Here is a 22,006-nt window from a genome sequence, read left to right on the forward strand (position 1 = left end):
TCCTCACACCACCCACACAGCCCCCTGGATGTCCCTCTACATATCCCATGCCTACTCACACCACCCACACAGCCCCCTGGATATCCCTCTACACATCCCATGTCTCCTCACATCAGCCCCCTGGATGTCCCTCTACATACCCCATGCCCCTCACACCAGCCATACAGCCCCCTGGATGCCCCTCTACATACCCGATGCCTCCTCATACCAGCCATACAGCCCCCTGGATGTCCCTCTACATACCCCATGCCTCCTCACACCAGCCACACAGCCCCCTGGATGTCCCTCTACATACCCCATGCCTCCTCGCACCAGCCACACAGCCCCCTGGATGCCCCTCTACAAACCCCATGCCGCCTCACACCACCCATGCCTCCTCGCACCAGCCACACAGCCCCCTGGATGCCCCTCTACAAACCCCATGCCGCCTCACACCACCCACACAGCCCCCTGGATGTCCCTCTACATATCCCATGCCTCCTCACACCAGCCACACAGCCCCCTGGATGTCCCTCTACATATCCCATGCCTACTCACACCAGCTTCATCGCCCACTGGATGTCCCTCTACATACCCCATGCCCCTCACACCAGCCACACAGCCCCCTGGATGTCCCTCTACATACCCCATGCCCCTCACACAAGCCACACAGCCCCCTGGATGTCCCTCTACATACACCATGCCTCCTCACAGCACCCACACAGCCCCCTTTATGCCTCCACAGCATTTATTCACATGGTCAGTTCCCCCACCTCAGTCCTCACAGCACAAAGCTGAACACGAGCTCCTCATCACCATCCTCCGGTCCCGGCACAATGTGCACTGCTGCAGCTGCAGGTAGAAGAGCGTCCACTGGACTGGGAAGACCCGCCCCTTCCGGTGACGTCATGATAGAATGAAATCACTCCTCCCCCTCAAGAGATCAACTCCAAACTAGACGCTACCGTGGAGGTATGTGGAGACCCCATTACTGGCGCAGGGGGCATTAACCCCTTCAGCACGGAGGCTCTTTGGGGGTCTTGTGTTGCCCCTTTATAAGAATCATAAGGTTTCTGTTCTGTTTCCTGTAATAGATACATACGACCCAACTATGGAGACAGGAAGTGAGGAAACGTATTGTTCTCAGAGTACAGGACCCCCACAGTGTAATGCCCCCATTATACCCCTTATGCAGGATGTATGATGCCCCCACAGTGTAATGCCCACATTATACCCCTTATGCAGGATGTATGATGCCCCCCCACACAGTGTAATGCCCCCATTATGCCCCTTATGCAGGATGTATGATGCCCCCAAACAGTGTAATGCCCCCATTATGCCCCTTATGCAGTATGTATGATGCCCCCACACAGTGTAATGCCCTCATTATGCCCCTTATGCAGGATGTATGATGCCCCCACACAGTGTAATGCCCCCATTATGCCCCTTATGCAGGATGTATGATGCCCCCCACACAGTGTAATACCCCCATTATACCCCTTATGCAGGATGTATGATGCCCCCACACAGTGTAATGCCCCCATTATGCCCCTTATACAGTATGTATGATGCCCCCACACAGTGTAATGCCCCCATTATACCCCTTATACAGGATGTATGATGCCTCCACACAGTGTAATGCCCCCATTATGCCCCTTATGCAGGATGTATGATGCCCCCACACAGTGTAATGCCCCCATTATGCCCCTTATGCAGGATGTATGATGCCCCCTCACAGTGTAATGCCCCCATTATGACCCCTTATGCAGGATGTATGATGCCTCCACACAGTGTAATGCCCCCATTGTGCCCCTTATGCAGGATGTATGATGCCTCCACACAGTGTAATGCCCCCATTATGCCCCTTATGCAGGATGTATGATGCCCCCACACAGTGTAATGCCCCCATTATGCCCCTTATGCAGGATGTATGATGCCCCCACACAGTGTAATGCCCCCATTATGCCCCTTATGCAGGATGTATGATGCCCCCACACAGTGTAATGCCCCCATTATGCCCCTTATGCAGGATGTATGATGCCCCCACACAGTGTAATGCCCCCATTATGCCCCTTATGCAGGATGTATGATGCCCCCACACAGTGTAATGCCCTCATTATGCCCCTTATGCAGGATGTATGATGCCTCCACACAGTGTAATGCCCCATTATGCCCCTTATGCAGGATGTATGATGCCCCCACACAGTGTAATGCCCCCATTATACCCCTTATGCAGGATGGATGATGCCTCCACACAGTGTAATGCCCCATTATGCCCCTTATGCAGGATGTATGATGCCCCCACACAGTGTAATGCCCCCATTATGCCCCTTATGCAGGATGTATGATGCCCCCACACAGTGTTATGCCCCCATTATGCCCCTTATGCAGGATGTATGATGCCCCCCACACAGTGTAATGCCCCCATTATGCCCCTTATGCAGGATGTATGATGCCCCCACAGTGTAATGCTCCCATTATGCCCCTTATGCAGGATGTATGATGCCCCCCCACAGTGTAATGCCCCCATTATGCCCCTTATGCAGGATGTATGATGCCCCCCACAGTGTAATGCTCCCATTATGCCCCTTATGCAGGATGTATGATGCCTCCACACAGTGTAATGCCCCCATTATGCCCCTTATGCAGGATGTATGATGCCTCCACACAGTGTAATGCCCCAATTATGCCCCTTATGCAGGATGTATGATGCCCCCACACAGTGTTATGCCCCCATTATGCCCCTTATGCAGGATGTATGATGCCCCCCACACAGTGTAATGCCCCCATTATGCCCCTTATGCAGGGTGTATGATGCCCCCACACAGTGTTATGCCCCCATTATGCCCCTTATGCAGGATGTATGATGCCCCCCACACAGTGTAATGCTCCCATTATGCCCCTTATGCAGGATGTATGATGCCCCCCCACAGTGTAATGCCCCCATTATGCCCCTTATGCAGGATGTATGATGCCCCCCACAGTGTAATGCTCCCATTATGCCCCTTATGCAGGATGTATGATGCCCCCCACACAGTGTAATGCCCCCATTATGCCCCTTATGCAGTATGTATGATGCCCCCATTATGCCCCTTATGCAGGATGTATGACCCCCCCACAGTGTAATGCCCCCATTATGCCCCTTATGCAGGATGTATGATGCCCCACACAGTGTAATGCCCCCATTATGCCCCTCATGCAGGATGTATGATGCCCCCCACAGTGTAATGCCCCCATTATGCCCCTCATGCAGGATGTATGATGCTCCCACACAGTGTAATGCCCCCATTATGCAGGATGTATGATGCCCCCCACATAGTGTAATGCCCCATTATGCCCCTTATGCAGGATGTATGATGCCCCCACACAGTGTAATGCTCCCATTATGCCCCTTATGCAGGATGTATGATGCCCCCACACAGTGCAATGCCCCCATTATGCCCCTTATGCAGGATGTATGATGCCCCCACACAGTGTAATGCCCCCATTATGCCCCTTATGCAGGATGTATGATGCCCCACACAGTGTAATGCCCCCATTATGCCCCTCATGCAGGATGTATGATGCCCCCCACAGTGTAATGCCCCCATTATGCCCCTTATGCAGGATGTATGATGCCCCCACACAGTGTAATGCCCCCATTATGCCCCTTTTGCAGGATGTATGATGCCCCCCACAGTGTAATGCCCCCATTATGCCCCTTATGCAGGATGTATGATGCCCCCCACAGTGTAATGCCCCCATTATGCCCCTTATGCAGGATGTATGATGCCCCCACACAGTGTAATGCCCCATTATGCCCCTTATGCAGGATGTATGATGCCCCCCACAGTGTAATGCTCCCATTATGCCCCTTATGCAGGATGTATGATGCCCCACACAGTGTAATGCCCCCATTATGCCCCTTATGCAGGATGTATGATGCCCCCCACAGTGTAATTCCCCCATTATGCCCCTTATGCAGGATGTATGATGCCCCCACACAGTGTAATGCCCCCATTATGCCCCTTATGCAGGATGTATGATGCCCCCACACAGTGTAATGCCCCCATTATGCCCCTTATGCAGGATGTATGATGCCCCCACAGTGTAATGCCCCCATTATGCCTCTTATACAGGATGTATGATGCCCCCACACAGTGTAATGCCCCCATTATGCCCCTTATGCAGGATGTATGATGCCCCCACACAGTGTAATGCCCCCATTATGCCCCTTATGCAGGATGTATGATGCCCCCACACAGTGTAATGCTCCCATTATGCCCCTTATGCAGGATGTATGATGCCCCCACACAGTGCAATACCCCCATTATGCCCCTTATGCAGGATGTATGATGCCCCCACACCGTGTAATGCCCCCATTATGCCCCTCATGCAGGATGTATGATGCCCCACAGTGTAATGCCCCCATTATGCCCCTCATGCAGGATGTATGATGCCCCCCACAGTGTAATGCCCCCATTATGCCCCTTATGCAGGATGTATGATGCCCCCACACAGTGTAATGCCCCCATTATGCCCCTTATGCAGGATGTATGATGCCCCCCACAGTGTAATGCCCCCATTATGCCCCTTATGCAGGATGTATGATGCCCCACACAGCGTAATGCCCCCATTATGCCCCTTATGCAGGATGTATGATGCCCCCACACATTGTAATGCCCCATTATGCCCTATTATGCAGGATGTATGATGCCCCCCACAGTGTAATGCTCCCATTATGCCCCTTATGCAGGATGTATGATGCCCCACACAATGTAATGCCCCCATTATGCCCCTTATGCAGGATGTATGATGCCCCCACACAGTGTAATGCCCCCATTATGCCCCTTATGCAGGATGTATGATGCCCCCACACAGTGTAATGCCCCCATTATGCCCCTTATGCAGGATGTATGATGCCCCCACAGTGTAATGCCCCCATTATGCCTCTTATACAGGATGTATGATGCCCCCACACAGTGTAATGCCCCCATTATGCCCCTTATGCAGGATGTATGATGCCCCCACACAGTGTAATGCCCCCATTATGCCCCTTATGCAGGATGTATGATGCCCCCACACAGTGTAATGCTCCCATTATGCCCCTTATGCAGGATGTATGATGCCCCCACACAGTGCAATACCCCCATTATGCCCCTTATGCAGGATGTATGATGCCCCCACACCGTGTAATGCCCCCATTTTGCCCCTCATGCAGGATGTATGATGCCCCACACAGTGTAATGCCCCCATTATGCCCCTCATGCAGGATGTATGATGCCCCCCACAGTGTAATGCCCCCATTATGCCCCTTATGCAGGATGTATGATGCCCCCACACAGTGTAATGCCCCCATTATGCCCCTTATGCAGGATGTATGATGCCCCCACAGTGTAATGCCCCCATTATGCCTCTTATACAGGATGTATGATGCCCCCACACAGTGTAATGCCCCTTATGCAGGATGTATGATGCCCCCACACAGTGTAATGCCCCCATTATGCCCCTTATGCAGGATGTATGATGCCCCCACACAGTGTAATGCTCCCATTATCCCTTTATGCAGTATGTATGATGCCCCCACAGTGTAATGCCCCCATTACGCCCCTTATGCCCCCATTACGCCCCTTATGCAGTATGTATGATGCCCCCACAGTACCGCCTGAGGTCCTGCAGTTGGAATAATCCCTCTGGAGTTGGTTTCCCCTTTGCCTGCTCCCCTCCATGTATACCCTCGAGCATGTATACATGCATGTAGGGGAGCAGCCGGCCTTACTAGATATCGAGGCTTTGTACAGTAATATACGGCATGAGGATGGTATCAGAGGAGTAAGATGTTTCTTTAAATCGAGATCAGTCGAGTGTAGCAGACATAATGACATCATTGAAGATCTTCTAAAATTCACTCTTACTTATAACTACTTTCTTATTGACAGGCAGTACTTCCTCCAGCTCAGGGGTACTGCGATGGGGAGCCCCTGTGCCCCCTCATATGCTAACTTATCCCTGGACTGGTGGGAGGAAACCACAATATTCTGAGATGATTATAAGTGGTGGCATCCATATACTGGGGTATGGTACAAATATATTGAGTACATTTTTATCATCTGGTCTGGGTCGAGTGAACAATCTTTTTAATTTGTCGGGGAACTCAACATCAATAGAGTGGGCCTTAGATTTACATCTGAATTTAATTATAATAATAATAGTTTTTATTTTTATAGCGCTACAGCACTTTACAATTTTAGGGGGGACTTATACAGACAATACAGACTACAGAATAAGCATAAGTCAAAGGTAAGACAGTTTCTGATTCTAGAGATGTTTTTGAGGTGTAGATGACACGAGCGAGCGAGTGATTTTATGTGAGGAGTGAAGGAAAGACCTGAATCGAGTATGACCCCAAGACAGTGGGCATGTTGCTGGGGAGTAATGGTGGAGCCACAAACTGAAGTGGCAATATTGGGCACAGGTAGGTTAGTGGAGGGAGGAAATACGAGTAGTTCAGTTTTTGACAGATTCAGTTTTAGATAGAGGGAGGACATAGTGTTAGAGACGGCGGAAAGACAATCACTGGTGTTTTGTAATAATGCAGGGGTGATGTCTGGAGAAGAGGTGTATAATTGGGTGTCATCAGCATAGAGATGGTACTGAAAACCGAATCTGCTGATTGTTTTTCCAATAGAAGTGGTATATAAGGAGAAAAGAAGGGTGCCTAGGACTGATCTTTGAGGAACTCCGACAATAAGGGGAAGGTGAGAGGAAGAGGAGCCAGAAAAAGACTCAGTGAAGGAGCTGTCAGAGAGGTAGATCCACAGTATCGAATGCTGCAGAGAGATCCAGGAGAATCAGCAGGGAGTAGTGACTATTAGATTTGGCTGTTAGGAGATCATTAGAGACTTTAGTGAGTGCAGTTTCAGTAGAATGTAAAGGGTCAAGAAGGGAGTTATCTGAGAGATAGCGGATTAGACGGGAGTGGACCAGGAGTTCCAGGAGTTTAGAGATAAAAGGAAGATTGGAAACAGGTCTGTAGCTGGCCGTGCAGTTCTGGTCGAGGGATGTTTTTTTAAGTAACGGATGTACGCTGGCGTGTTTAAAAAAGGAGGGAAAAATACCAGATGAGAGGTAGAGGTTGAATATTTTAGTTAGGTGAGTGGTGGTGACAGCTGGAGAAAGGGACTGAAGGAGATGTGAGGGAATAGGGTCACTGGTGCAGGTGGTAGAGCGAGAGGAAGAAAGGAGCCTTGTCACTTCTTCTTCTTTCATGACTGGTTCGAAGTCAGAAAATGAGCAAGATGCAGTGTGGGAGGGAGGAGCATGCATAACATTTGGGGATTGGGAGAAAATTTCCTGTCTGATATGGTCAATTTTTTCTTTGAAATAATTGGACAGATCGTTAGCGCTAAGGTCAGTGGGCGGGCTTTGTGCTGTTTGATTGAGGAGAGAGTGAAAAGTGTAAAACAGGTGTTTTGGCTTTTTGGGCCGTGAGATGATGAGGTTGTTAAAGTAGGTTTGTTTGGAGAGGTGAAGGGCGGAGTTATAGGTTTTAAGCATAAATTTATAATGGATCAAATCTTCGGCCAGATTAGATTTTCTCCACAGCCGTTCTGCACCTGGAGCACCGCTGGAGAAAACGTGTTTACAGCGTGTGCCAGGGTTGTCCTCATCTGCGCCGAGTTGTTCTCTGTGTATGAGGTGCGGCTTCATCCAGGGCGCATAGCAATATTTCGTTATAATGCTTCAGTGCAGAGTCGGGATATGAGAGGGAGGAGATTGGGGCCAATGATGATTGCAACTTTTTAATAAATTTCTGGGTGTTAATGGATTGTATATTTCTGTAAGTGTGGAAAGTGGGGGTGTCTTGAACAGGGTGACAGTTCTTGACAGAGAATGAAAGAAGGTTGTGATCAGAGAGCGGAAGAGGAGCGTTAGTAAAGTCATGTATTAAACAGAGCCGGGTGAAGATCAAGTCAAGAGTATTTCCATTTTTATGTGTAGGAGAATTAGTAAGCTGTGAGAGGCCGAAGGAGGAAGTTAGCGATAAAAGATGAGCTGCAGATGGGGAGAATGGATCACCAATTGGGATGTTAAAGTCTCCCATGATGAGGGTGGGGATGTCATAGGATAGAAAGTTTGGAAGCCAAGTGGCAAAATGATCCACAAACTGACGGGAGGGGACACGAGGGGCCCGGAGGGCGATAGACAACCGGCACTTTAAGGGAGAAGGGCCGGTAGAGTCTGACTCTGTGGTCCTCAAAAGAAGGGAAGATAAGTGAGGGTACTGAGGATATAACCTGAAAAGTACATTTTGTTTAAAGGAGCAGACCAACACCAATTATTACCAGTTGCCGTTCCAGTATGTACTGATCAAGAAAGATTGAAATGGGACCCTAGGAACACTCATCTACCATAAACCTTCAAGCACTAATAAACTATTGAAGTGGGATAACCACCCCCCCCCCCATCCCCATACAAAGAGGAAAACCCAAGGGCCAATTTTTACGGTTGAGAAAGTACTGCTCGAATGTCACAGATTTTAATATACAGGCAATAGACCTGAACACCAGATTAAGGGATAAAGGGTACTCATGGTACATTTTCGACTCCGCATCATCGTTTGCAGAAAAATGGGAGAGAGAGACACTCCTCCATACCAAGCCAAGAGACCAAGAAGAAGATTGGACTACACGAGTAAGAAAAACTTATGACAATCAGAGTGACTGTATCTTTCATATTCTCAGCAAACACTGGGATATACTTGTGGTCGACCCGAACCTGAGGGTGCTGTGGAATCTACTCCCACAATAACTTTCAGAAAGGGTTGGTCAATTAGGGACCATGCACAGTTTCTATAAAAAAAAACCTGCACCCAAGGGGACTTGGCTAGATAGAAGAATCTACGGTTTCTTTAGATCTGGAGAATGTTGTACATGTAATTGGATGAGACCATGTAAATCTTTCTCAAGTTCCTCCATGGTTAAAATCTTTTTCCAGTGGGATTATTCCATCTGTAAAACTTCAGGACTAGTATATATGGCCACATGCACCTGCCCCCTAGAATATGTAGACAAGATCAAGAGGGTGTCTAGGAGGAGAGTAGGGGAGCATTTGGGCGATATACGCCATGGTCGGGAGATCCCATTAGTGAGACACATGAACAGTGCACATCGAGTGAACCCGGAGACCTCTCCTTTTGTATCATTGTGGTGGTTAAACCCAATGTGAGAGGAGGTGATCACAATAGATGTATCCTCTGAAAGGAAAGTGAGTGGATTGTTAGACTGGATTCTCGAGCCCCTAAGGGACTCAATGAGCAAATTTCCTATGCCTGTTTTGTGTGAATACAGTCCCATTCTGGATTATATTTTTGGATTTTATGCTCTACCCATTGCTAGTCAGTTTCCTGTGAATGGGGTTCACATATTGTTGTACTTCACCGAGATATCTGAGCTTCTATATCAGAATTATTTCTTATCAATTATATTCCACTTATACTATTTCGTCATTAACAAGTGTGGTGATCCTTGTGTATCTCTAATTGTGCAATAGAGGTCAACTTTGACCATTTAGGAATATACTGTGGGCCACCATCCCATATTTTTGTGGTGATAAAGTAGATCTACATGCCTATTACATGATGGGAGGATGTGCAGTACTTGTTTTTAGTCTCCCATGATGCTGATCTCAGAGATAGGATTTTTCTATGTTGGTGGTATGCAATCCAATGCCATATGCGATCCGGCGTGGAACGCATGCTTCCGGACATGCGCATGCGCAGATAGGAGACCGTGATGCCCTCCGGCATGGAATGCACATGTCCGGGCACGTTTGTGCTTTCTTCCCGCCCGTTGTTTTGTGCTGGATTGTGGGGCGTTCTTGAGAATTTATTTTTGTTCCATCTTTCTTTAGTTGATCCCACTGATGCATCAGATAAGTCCTCAGAGAATTATAATTAGAGGAACCCATGGACACATTAGGATTTGTGAAGCTGACCTCCGCTCTCCTCTATTTCCTTTGAATTTATTGTGTGACCTGTATTTCAGAATACTAGCTCCTGGTTTGTTTCGTTTCCATGTGTAACTTGAATTTGACTCGTAGTCTTTGATATCTCTCTCAAACGTAGTTTTTTTGATGTCTGAGATGGCATCCTCCAGACTTTGTAAATTCTTTTGAATATTTTGTTTGAGCTTTGGATCAAAAAAGGCTTCTACACCAGGCGGAATAAGCAAGAAACAAATATCAAACGCAATGTAACTTGGTTATCCTATAAGATTTTTTTAAATGTGGACATACACCCTGTAAAGCATGCAACGATGTTAATAAAACCGACACATTTGAAGAAAACCTAACGGTACAGCAATTTTCAGTACACAATTTCATCAATTGTAACACTATAGGGGGTCATTTATTTAATAGAGTGTATAGAGAGTTAACTACAATACGTGGGATGCACGTCAGGGCCCCTAAAAAAAATGTATTAGAAGACATTAATCTATTAAGATATTTGGCAGTCGGCACCACACAATCTAAATCACTGAAATATGATACGGGGGGCAATGGTAACTGTGCAACAAAGCACATAAAGAAGTAGGTAGAGAAAAGCTTGCACAGTGAGATAATGCACATCCAAAAATAATAAGAATTACTACAAATAACAAATAAAATAGCAACTTTATTTCATGTAGGGACACACAAGTGGTTAAAAAACATACGACCCCTGATGAAGCTACTGTAGTAGTGATACACGTAGGGCATAGATACCTACGTGTATCGCTACTACAGTAGCTTCGTCAGGGGCTGTATTTCTCTTGCTGATCAAAAAGGTCATAGTATTTGTATAACCCTGAATGCTGAATTCTGTTCGTTTGGAAACAATCATGTTTACTGTGATAATGACAAATTGCACTAAGTCAGCTGAAAGTTTATTTACAACAGCCCCTGTGATACCAACTGTGTAAGTAGATTAGCTCAAACAATGATAAGTGATCCCTGCACCTTTACCTCTTTTACCTGGGCTTTATGACCTCACATAGATGTAAATATAAACAGGGATGTCTGTAGTGCTGTAGACAGAATGAAATTTGGGACAGAGAATCACGGAACATCAGAAGGACTTTGGAAGGAGAATGGGAGACATCCTTCAGCAAAGTAGATGGATTGCATGGCATCTAAAGAGACACAGATTTGTATTCTACATGTTTCTAATCTAAGGGTATCAGCCCTCACTGGAAAGTTTCAGATCTGCTCCATTAACCATCAGAGAGACCATGGATACTTTTGGGAAGTCCGGGAGAGGACGAAAAAGTCACTTGGCCCCATGGATATGCTGTTTTGGTGTTGCTAGGAGGGACCCACCAGTCACCTAGAACCCATGGAGACATTTGGAGTTGCCAAGAGGGACCCACCGGTCGTCTGGTCCCATGAAAACTCTCGGAGAGGCCAGGATGGGACCATCGGGTCTCCTGGTCTTGTACCTCAATGGACTGTTGACTTCCTAAACTTGCCGCTACCTTCTCTCTGTGGGAGCCCACCTGAAGCGGAGGGCCACTGGTTGAGGTAGTCAGCACTGGAAGTCTCTAAAGTCGCAGCTGTTCTATCCCAGGCGGGCGGAGAAGGAAGGGTGAGACTGTGTAATGTTGTACCATCTTGGGTATTTGCTGGGACTGTTCTGTATGTTTAATGTCTTCTTTGTGGTTCAATAAAGTATTACCATGCTGTTTTACCCTCACCCTGTGTTGTTTTAGTAGCGTTACACCAACAGAAGACCCTGGGTCTTCACAGTCCCTGACCAGGGCGGCTCCATGCGGTGTTCTTCAGACAAGGTGCATTAAATAAACAGTGAGCTGACATCTCTCTCCATTTTCTCATTATATGCATGTTTTCCTTATAGTGACAAATATTTATTTTTGCTAAAACTGTGATATTTTCACTTTAAAACTTTTTTTTAAACCTTTTTTATAAACTTTTTAAAATAACTCTCATTAGTGCGATCATACAACACAGAAGCCTTTGATTGCTCATGTGATGCACTGTACTACTGTAGTGCCGTGTATTATCACTGCCTGACAGTGTAATACTAACTGCCCCATACACATGAGATAAGTGTTGGCTGAACGATCATTTGGCAGACGGCTATCTCTCCCGACTCCCCCATACACAAATATTCCAGCTTTCCTGTGGTTTGTATGTCTGACTGCATCTGTAGGGAGGTCCCCAAATACATTATATAGTCGACCAAAATCAGTGCTTCCATGTAACTTTAGTCTAATGTTTATGGAGGCGTTAAAAAGTAAGTTATGGAACTCTGCCTCTGGCCCGGCCTAATAGACTTTTGTATATTACAGGCCCAGTACTTGAGGGAGGAGGGCATTCAGCTGAACTCTGTCACACCTTCTTAGATGCCATGTTTGCTTTTTGCAGGAGCAAGTGGTTAAACTGCCAGGGATTTTGTTGCTGCCGCACCTGTGCCATCCCTGAGGTGTACATCTATGTTCTGGTGCCCAAAAGAGTTCATAACATGTTAAAAAATTACAAAATGTGTCTTCTGCTTTTTGCATGTTTTTTCTTTTTACAAGAATTGTTGGAGCAAATTTTCTTTTGAAACCTTTTAATATCTGCTTTTTTATGTTTTTTTTTCTTGTAATATAGGAAAGCCTAAGGCTAGAAATAAAACCCATAATACACTGTACATGTAGACTTTAGTATCGAATAATTTCTGTCCGCGGCATTTGTGCAAACAAAACAGCTTTTATAAAAGCCTCAAACTTCTGTGTGTGAATCAGACATGAGATGTAACTTGATAGAAGATTACAGTTCGGGGAAGACTGGAAACATTCATACAGACGGCCAGTGGTGATGTAGTCAGTGACGGACTGTCTCCAAATATGGTTTTAGATCCGTAGTAGAAGATGTTTCCTCATCATGAAGTAGTTATTTCTCATGTCACGTGAAATAAATATCTCCTGCAGTATTGCTAATGCCAATTCCAGTGACAGAAAATGAGACGAGAATTAGCGTTATGGAAGGTGAGTCTATGAGAAACATTTTCAGCTGCAGACTTCGAGGAAGAAACTGCTTGTTGTCTGTGGCCTAAAATATATAGGTTTTATTCCTAGATGTAAAGAAAAAACTAAATTTAAAATAATAAATCTCCTCGTATGTTTCCCCTTATTATCTTCAGTAGTTGCATTATTACACAGGATTTTTATGATGTTACATCGGCTCATCTTCTTCTAATTCAGGTCTCTACAATACCGGATCCTCTCAGTGAAGATCTTCTATATAAGAAAATTTTCCTGATTTACCTATCAAAGATGGATATGGACAGAGACAAGATAGTGGAGAGGATATTACACCTCACCCTAGAGATCCTCTTCCGGCTTACTGGAGAGGTGAGATATTTTGATGATGTCACATTACATCATTCTTATCTATGGGAATAACAGATGGACAGAACTGGAGAGGTGAGGACTCTGGAAATGTCTGTAGTGAGATTTATTAATGTGTCTCTCCATAACCAGAGATTAATCACGGGGTCTCCACCTCGCCCCCTGATACATGAGGACATCAATGACCAGATCCTAGAACTCGCCTACAAGATGATTGAGCTGCTGACTGGAGAGGTGACGCTGCTGGGAATGCTGGGACATTATACAGTAATACTATGAAGGGATCGGGGGATGACGGTATCATTGTATGTGTCAGGTTCCTATAAGGTGTCAGGATGTCGCCATCTATTTCTCCATGGAGGAGTGGGAGTATTTAGAAGGACACAAAGATCTGTACAAGGACATCATGATGGAGGTTCCCCAACCCCTCACATCATCAGGTAATAGACAGGACTAAATACACACGGCCTATAAGTATCTGTATGGAAAGAATGAATTCAGTCCCTGTATGTGTTTCCTCCAGATCTATCCAGTAAGAGGACAACACCAGAGAGATGTCCCCGTCCTCTTCTTCCACAGGACTGTAAACAAGAAGATCCCAATGTTCCTCAGGATCATCAGGTAGATGGAGAGAAGGTGTCATGAGATCTCCCCTATGATGTGTAGACGGCTGTGAGGGTCTTGTGCTCAGTCTTGTTTCATCCACCAGTATTATATCTTTTATACTTGTATAATGAGAACGGTGGAGATGGCAGGATTAGAGCTGATCACACATGTGACTTCTCCATCTGTCTTTGACTTTTATAATATTTGTTTCAGGGTGAAGATCTGACTCATATTAATACTACAGAAACATATGTGAGGGGTGATGAGCGGTGTAAGGAGGAGATTCCTACATATGACTACCCAGGTGAGTAGTAACCACTAAATGCAGAGAAGTCACAGATTCTTCTCAGTCACCGGCTGTGGATGCTTTATCGGTGGTGTAGTCCGGCCATATCACAATCGTGTGATCACCATTTTGCTGCTAGACCACAACATTCTCCTCCTTCCGAAAATATTCAATTTACTTTGTGTAATTGTGAAAGCCCTTTTCTATAGAACTTACAACCTGGAGGATCTACCTACCCCCTGGGATTAGTAGACGCTGACCGTTACCTGCCCAAGTCTGTAAACTACAAAGCCAAATGACAGCGTACGTAGAAAGTGCTGACAAGTGAGAAAATCACTTGAAGAAAAATTATGATGGGACTGTAAGAGAAAGCGGAGGGTAATGATGCTGTTGGCTTCCTAGATCCCTGATATCTTATTGGATGAATCTACCTTCTATCCCTTCTGTGCTGCTGAATGTGCTCGTATGGTGCCTACAAGACCAGGTCCAGTCTTTCTGGCCAAAGTTTGCTTTTTTGATCGATAACATTAAATGTCCAGTGAGGGACAAGTGTAAATTTCTGTACAATAACAACAGAGTTTCCCTTTATCCCGACTTTTCAATTTCTTTTTAAACCAACTAACTTCAAACAGGATTTTGATAAACTACATAAAAAACATTACACCTGTGCCATGATATACAGTTAGGTCCATATATATTTGGACAGAGACAACATTTTTCTAATTTTGGTTCTAGACATTACCACAATGAATTTTAAACAAAACAGTTCAGATGCAGTTGAAGTTCAGACTTTCAGCTTGAGGGTATCCACATTAAAATTGGATGAAGGGTTTAGGAGTTTCAGCTCCTTAACATGTGCCACCCTGTTTTTAAAGGGACCAAAAGTAATTGGACAATTGACTCCAAGGCTATTTCATGGACAGGTGTGGGCAATCCCTTCGTTATGTCATTCTCAATTAAGCAGATAAAAGGCCTGGAGTTGATTTGAGGTGTGGTGCTTGCATTTGGAAGGTTTTGCTGTGAAGTAAACATGCGGTCAAAAGAGCTCTCCATGCTGGTGAAACAAGCCATCCTTAAGCTGCAAAAACAGAAAAAAAACATCCGAGAAATTGCTACAATATTAGGAGTGGCAAAATCTATAGTTTGGTACATCATGAGAAAGAAAGAAAGCATCGGTGAACTCATCAATGTAAAAAGACCTGGGCGCCCACGGAAGACAACAGTGGTGGATGATCGCAGAATAATCTCCATGGTGAAGAGAAACCCCTTCACAACAGCCAACCAAGTGAACAACACTCTCCAGGAGGTAGGCATATCAATATCCAAATCTACCATAAAGAGAAGACTTCATGAAAGTAACTACAGAGGGTTCACTGCACGGTGCAAGCCACTCATAAGCATCAAGAATAAAAAGCCTAGACTGGACTTTGCTTAAAAACATGAAAAAAAAGCCAGCACAGTTCTGGAAGAACATTCTATGGACAGATGAAACCAAGATCAACCTCTACCAGAATGATGGAAAGAGAAAAGTATGGCGAAGGCGTGGTACAGCTCATGATCCAAAGCATACCACATCATCTGTAAAACACGGCGGAGGCAGTGTGATGGCACGGGCATGCATGGCTGCCAGTGGCACTTGGTCACTAGTGTTTATTGATGATCTGACACAGGACAGAAGCAGCCGAATGAATTCCTTATGTATTCAGAGCCATACTGTGTGCTCAGATCCAGCCAAATGCAGCCAAACTGATTGGTCGTCGTTTCATACTACAGATGGACAATGACCCAAAACAAAGCCAAAGCAGCCCAGGAGTTTATTAAAGCAAAGAAGTGGAATATTCTTGAATGGCCAAGTCAGTCACCTGATCTCAACCCAATTGAGCATGCATTTCACTTGTTAAAGACTAAACTTCAGACAGAAAGGCCCACAAACAAACAGCAACTGAAAACCACCGCAGTGAAGGCCTGGCAGAGCATCAAAAGAAGGAAACACAGCGTCTAGTGATGTCCATGAGTTCAAGACTTCAGGCAGTCATTGACAACAAAGGGTTTTCAACCAAGTACTAGAAATGAACATTTTATTTACAATTATTTAATATGTCCAATTACTTTTGGTCCCTTTAAAAACAGAGTGGCACATGTTAAGGAGCTGAAACTCCTAAACCCTTCATCCAATTTTAATGTGGATAACCTCAAATGAAAGCTGAAAGTCTGAACTTCAACTGCATTTGAATTGTTTTGTTTAAAATTCATTGTGGTAATGTCTAGAACCAAAATTAGAAAAATGTTGTCCCTGTCCAAATATATATGGACCTAACTGTATCTCTAAGCTGTGCGTGGCTGATGGCTGTAATACACATCTATTCACGCCTGCAGGAGATGTGGTGGCATGGCTCGAGCCCTGGTTTCATGGATTCACTCCACGTCATAAATTCCATTATGTTTTCAATCCTAAAGAATTCAGATTCCTGCACAATCTCTCCTGAAATGGGGGCACTAATACTTTCTCTACTCTTCTGGTCAGGATTCATCATACCTCCAATGGTCCACCATAAATGAGTGCGACTCCGGTTTAGTGTTGGATTTTTCCCTTCATACATACGTTGTTGTTGGGGATGTTACATGTTTATATATTCTTTCTTTTTTTACAAGTTCATTCTGTATGATAGTTTGATTGTGGTGGAATCGGCCGGCCTCACTTATGTGTCTCTGTAACTCCCTGGTAGTCTTTCAAAAAGATCTCCATTGCCTCTTCCAAATGCCCGAGATCTAAATTTAAGACACCTCAGCTCTGCAGTATTGTAAAAAACTTCACTTTAAATGTCTAATATTTCTTCTTGACACTCATGTGACAGAAAATATTGTCCCTTACGATAGTTTAGATGAAGAGCCACCGAGCCCCAGACTCTAATTACCCCAGAGAGGTTTCACCACTAGTTACTCATTTTTCTCTGATGAAGACTGTTGAGTTTGATCATTTCAGTAGATGTTTTATTGTCTATACTCACAGTTTTTGACTTCAGTAATCCTCTGATTTAACCCCTTCCCGCGTCACTTTATGTGGTGATAATTCTGGAATTCTTCACAAAGGATAATAGGAAACAAATGGACCTTACAAATTATTTTCCAACTTCTCTTGAATCTGACAATCCCCTATATACGGTTGTACACTACTGTCTGGGCACATGGCAGGGTAAGAAGGGAAGGAGCGCCATTTAGCTATTTGAATGCAGATCTTAACTGGAATAGTTCGCAGACGCAATGTATTGGGGGCACTGTTCATGGTCACCTGGCAGCTCAAAAGATGGCCACCACAAACAGGCTTGTCACTATCTACCCTCTTTACAGATTTCACAAATGACTTTGCTCATCACCCTTTAACCCCTCTACATGGATCTGGACTTACACAGAGACCCCTAGGCTTGGGCCATAGTGTTACCTGCTGTTCTGTGGAGTGAGATGGGAATAAGAATAGTCAGGTAGCCGGATCAGAACCAGGAGGGCAGAGAAAATACAAAATCAGAAGACACGAGTAGTCAGTAAACGGGCCGAGGTCACAACCGGAAGCAAATACACAAGCCGGGAGCTGATCACAGAGGACTGAACCAGAGGAGAACAAGGCTGGATCTGGCAGCTTCCGGCAATATGCTTCCAGCTTTAGTAGGGTGCGGTGCTTTCCAAATGGCTGAAGCAGGGAGTAGGTTACTCCAGCTGGACAGCACACACACCCATACTGCCAGACTGGATGGTACTACTGGTCCCAGGCTACCTAATCTTAGTGGCTGGACAGAGCCTGCGCCTTTTACTCCATATTTGGGAGGCAGAATGAACAAACAGTTGAACACCACGCTCCACTGGTTCATCCTATGAGGTTTTCTATTAGATGGTCATTGTCCTGGTGAATAAATGAATTTTTTTTTTTATATAACTTGCCTTTATTTACAGACAGTTTAAGTAGAAATGTTCAAAAATATAAAATTCAAGGATTTTTTATTAAAAAATAATAATTGGTTTTATTCTTGGCAGATGACTGTACCAGGAGATCAGAGGGACAGGAGATTTTTATATCAGATGATCTTGAGATCCCACAGGATACAATTGAAGTGAATGCCATTACTCCAGATCTACCATCATCCCTTCACAGCAAAGATCTGTCATCTGATCCTATGAAACAAGTCCTGTCTTCTGATTCATTACCGACTACTGAGGGAAATCAAACTCACAAAATAAGCATTAAAAAACAAACTGCTCCTAAAGCAAAGAAGCCATTTTCACGTTCAGAATATAGAAATAGTTTTCCTCTCAAAAAGTCTTTTCTCAAACATCAAAAAATTCACACAGTGAAGAATAGATTTTCTTGCTCCAAGTGTGGGAGATGTTTTAATCAGAAATCAAATCTTGTTAGGCATGAGAGAACTCACACAGGAGAGAAGCCATTTTCCTGTTCAGAATGTGTGAAATGTTTTACAGAGAAATCAACTCTTATCAAGCATCACAAAACTCACACAGGGGAGAAGCCATTTTCATGTTCAGATTGTGGGAAATGTTTTAACCGGAAATCTAGTTTTCTTGAGCACCAGAGAACTCACACAGGAGAGAAGCCATTTTCATGTTCAGAATGTGGGAAATGTTTTACAGAGAAATCAAATCTTATCAAGCATCACAAAACTCACACAGGGGAGAAGCCATTTTCATGTTCAGATTGTGGGAAATGTTTTGCACAGAAATCACATCTTAATATACATCAGAGAACTCACACAGGGGAGAAGCCATTTTCTTGTTCAGAATGTGGGAAGTGTTTTGCAAAGAAATCAAATCTTATCAAGCATCACAAAACTCACACAGGGGAGAAGCCTTTTTCATGTTCAGAATGTGGGAAATGTTTTACAGAGAAATCAACTCTTATCAAACATCAGAGAACTCACACAGGTGAGAAGCCTTTTTTTTGTTCAGAATGTGTGAAATATTTTACAGAGAAATCATCTCTTATCACACATCAGAGAACTCACACAGGGGAGAAGCCATTTTCTTCAGAATGTGTGAAATATTTTACAGAGAAGTCAGCTCTTATTGCACATCAGAGAACTCACACAGGGGACAAGCCATTTTCTTGTTCAGAATGTGGGAAATGTTTTGCAAAGAAATCAAAGCTTATCAAACATCAGAGAACTCACACAGGGGAGAAGCCTTTTTCATGTTCAGAATGTGGAAAATGTTTTGCAGAGAAATCAACTCTTACCAGTCATCAGAGAACTCACACAGGAGAGAAGCCATTTTCATGTTCAGAATGTGGGAAATGTTTTACAGCGCAGTCTACTCTTATAAAACATCACAAAACTCACACAGGGGAGAAGCCATTTTCATGTTCAGAATGTGGGAAATGTTTTGTAAAGAAATCAAAGCTTATCACACATCAGAGAACTCACACAGGGGAGAAGCCTTTTTCATGTCCAGAATGTGGAAAATGTTTTGCAGAGAAATCAACTCTTATCAACCATCAGAGAACTCACACAGGAGAGAAGCCATTTTCATGTTCAGAATGTGGGAAATGTTTTACAGCGCAGTCTACTCTTATAAAACATCACAAAACTCACACAAGGGAGAAGCCATTTTCATGTTCAGATTGTGGGAAATGTTTTGTACAGAAATCAGATCTTAATAAACATCAGAGAATTCACACAGGGAAGAAGCCTTTTTCTTGTTCAAAATGTGGGAAATGTTTTAACCAGAAAGCGAATCTTGATAACCACCGGAGAACCCACACAGGGGAGAATGCCACAACTACACCCAACTAGTCTCTGTACAGACAAGAAAGGCCCTAGCTGCACAACTAAAAACACCACCACTGACCTAACTCCTTAATAAGCCGTTGAGGAGTTTCTCGTACCTCCTGAGGAACCAGAGGGGAGGCTGCAACACACTGTCAACAAGGGGAAAGAAAAGTATGAAGTAAAATACGAAAACCCTGAATGAGAAACAAAAACACATTCATATAGGGCGAAGAAGTCAAGCTAAGGAGAACAAAAAATAGAAGGAACAAGTATAATCTCTCAAAAACCTATCATTGTTAGAATGAAAAGGTACTGGGAGGGAAAGCAAACTAACCGGGAGGATAGTTTCACCTTTGTGGTGAAACTTACAAAATTCATCCTCATCCACTGTATATGTAAAACCTGTCCATTTATAATGACCACGGACAAGATAAAGATTCCCAACTCACATCAGGACCACAAGATCCCAGATACTTTCAGCTGCATCACATCTAATGTACTTAATTATATGTACCAAATGTCCAACTGGGGGTCTGTATGTAGGGGAGACAAGGCAAAAACTTAGAACAAGGATGAATTCTCATCGCCACACAAAAAAAGACAAAAAGAATAGATCTACTTGTGGCCACTTATTTTTACGGCCACAACTTCTTCTCCCTTTCCAAAACTGATATTTCTGCTTCACATCACTTGTCTCATCTATTGCATTATTCCTGTGCCATGTTGTGTATAAATATGTGACTCTTCAGATTTTGTGTTATACTATGTCTGATGAAGAGACCTGAGTAGTCTCGAAAGCTTACTGACTAATGGCTAACTGAAAAGATGGTATCAAAAACTGAGGACTCTCAAACTGTAATATTTGTCTCCATACAGCAATTTTAAGATCTCTCCACAGGTGTTCAATGGGATTTAGATCCAGACTCCTTGCTGGTCAGAACTCTCCAGCACTTTGTTTCCATCCATTTTCTGGGTGCTTCTTGAAGTATGTTTGGGGTCATTGTCATGCTGGAAGACCCATGACCTAGGACGCAAATCCAGCTTTCTGACACTAGGCACTACATTGTGACCCAAGATCCTTTGCTAATCTTCAGATTTCATGATGTCTTGCACACAGTCAAGGCACCTAGTGCCAGAGGCAGAGAATCAACCCCAAAACACCTTTGAACCTCCACCATATCTGACTGTATGGGTTGTAAATTTATTGATTATGCTGCGTACCTTGGACAAAGGAACATGCTTATCCCTAAAGATGGACTTATAACCTTGAAATTGTTGATATTTTTCAACAATTTGGGTTCTCAAATCCTCAGACAGTTCTCTTCTCCTTTTTCTGTTTTCTCCATGCTTAGTGTGGCACACATATGCACACAATGCAAAGATTGAATCAACTTCTCCCTTTTTTATCTAGTTTTAGTTGTGATTTTCATATTGCCCACACCTGTTACTTGCCACAATTGCGTTTGAACAAGCTTCACATACTTGAAACAAAGTTGTTTACCTACAATTTTGTCCGGCCTATTTTGTGTGAAATTATGTTCAATTTGCCTTTTTCTCTCTGTTTTCTTGTGTTGTTCCAATACACGCAAAGGAAATAAACGTGTATAACAAAACATGTAATTGCAATAATTTTCTGGGAGAATTACTTCATTTTCTGGAACAATTTCAAGGGATCCAACACTTTTCACCATGACTTGTTTTTGTTGCCTTTTTAATTTGTTGCAGCATTTCATCCTCTACGTGTTCAGCTATATTAGGAGACTTGTAGCAAAGTCCAGTTAGCAGTTTTCCATTATTGTCATGTCCATGTACATTTACCCAGACTGATTCTACATCAGGAATGTAAAACTCACAACATGAAAACTTTGACAAAGTCGTGGGCCAACCAGTATACAGTATAATGGGCCCCACATGCTCCTCCATACATAAGAAACAAGAGGAAAAAACTTCAAGTCAGAGTCCCATATAATAGTGAAAAAATTACAAAATGTTAT

At 44.1% G+C, this 22,006-nt stretch overlaps 1 protein-coding gene across 3 annotated transcripts; it reads left to right on the forward strand.

Moving 5' to 3' along the window:
- Positions 1–859: 859 nt before the first annotated feature.
- On the forward strand, positions 860–21,625 carry LOC141206931 (uncharacterized). Of its 3 annotated transcripts, none has more exons than XM_073664297.1 (7): positions 860–951; positions 13,203–13,352; positions 13,482–13,583; positions 13,666–13,789; positions 13,873–13,970; positions 14,169–14,259; positions 18,268–21,625. In XM_073664297.1, exons 2-7 carry the CDS (start codon positions 13,275–13,277, stop codon positions 20,034–20,036), a joined length of 2,262 nt encoding a protein of 753 aa, XP_073520398.1. In that variant the 5' UTR covers positions 860–951; positions 13,203–13,274; the 3' UTR covers positions 20,037–21,625. The 3 variants fall into 3 exon arrangements, with proteins under 3 accessions (XP_073520398.1, XP_073520397.1, XP_073520396.1); XM_073664296.1 differs by lacking the exon at positions 860–951 and adding an exon at positions 11,748–11,783; XM_073664295.1 differs by lacking the exon at positions 860–951 and adding an exon at positions 12,585–12,986.
- Positions 21,626–22,006: the final 381 nt, after the last annotated feature.

Source organism: Phyllobates terribilis, unplaced genomic scaffold (assembly GCF_046119375.1).
Source record: "Phyllobates terribilis strain yellow unplaced genomic scaffold, ASM4611937v1 Scaffold_150__1_contigs__length_4496277, whole genome shotgun sequence".
NCBI classification, from domain to species: Eukaryota; Metazoa; Chordata; class Amphibia; order Anura; family Dendrobatidae; genus Phyllobates; species Phyllobates terribilis.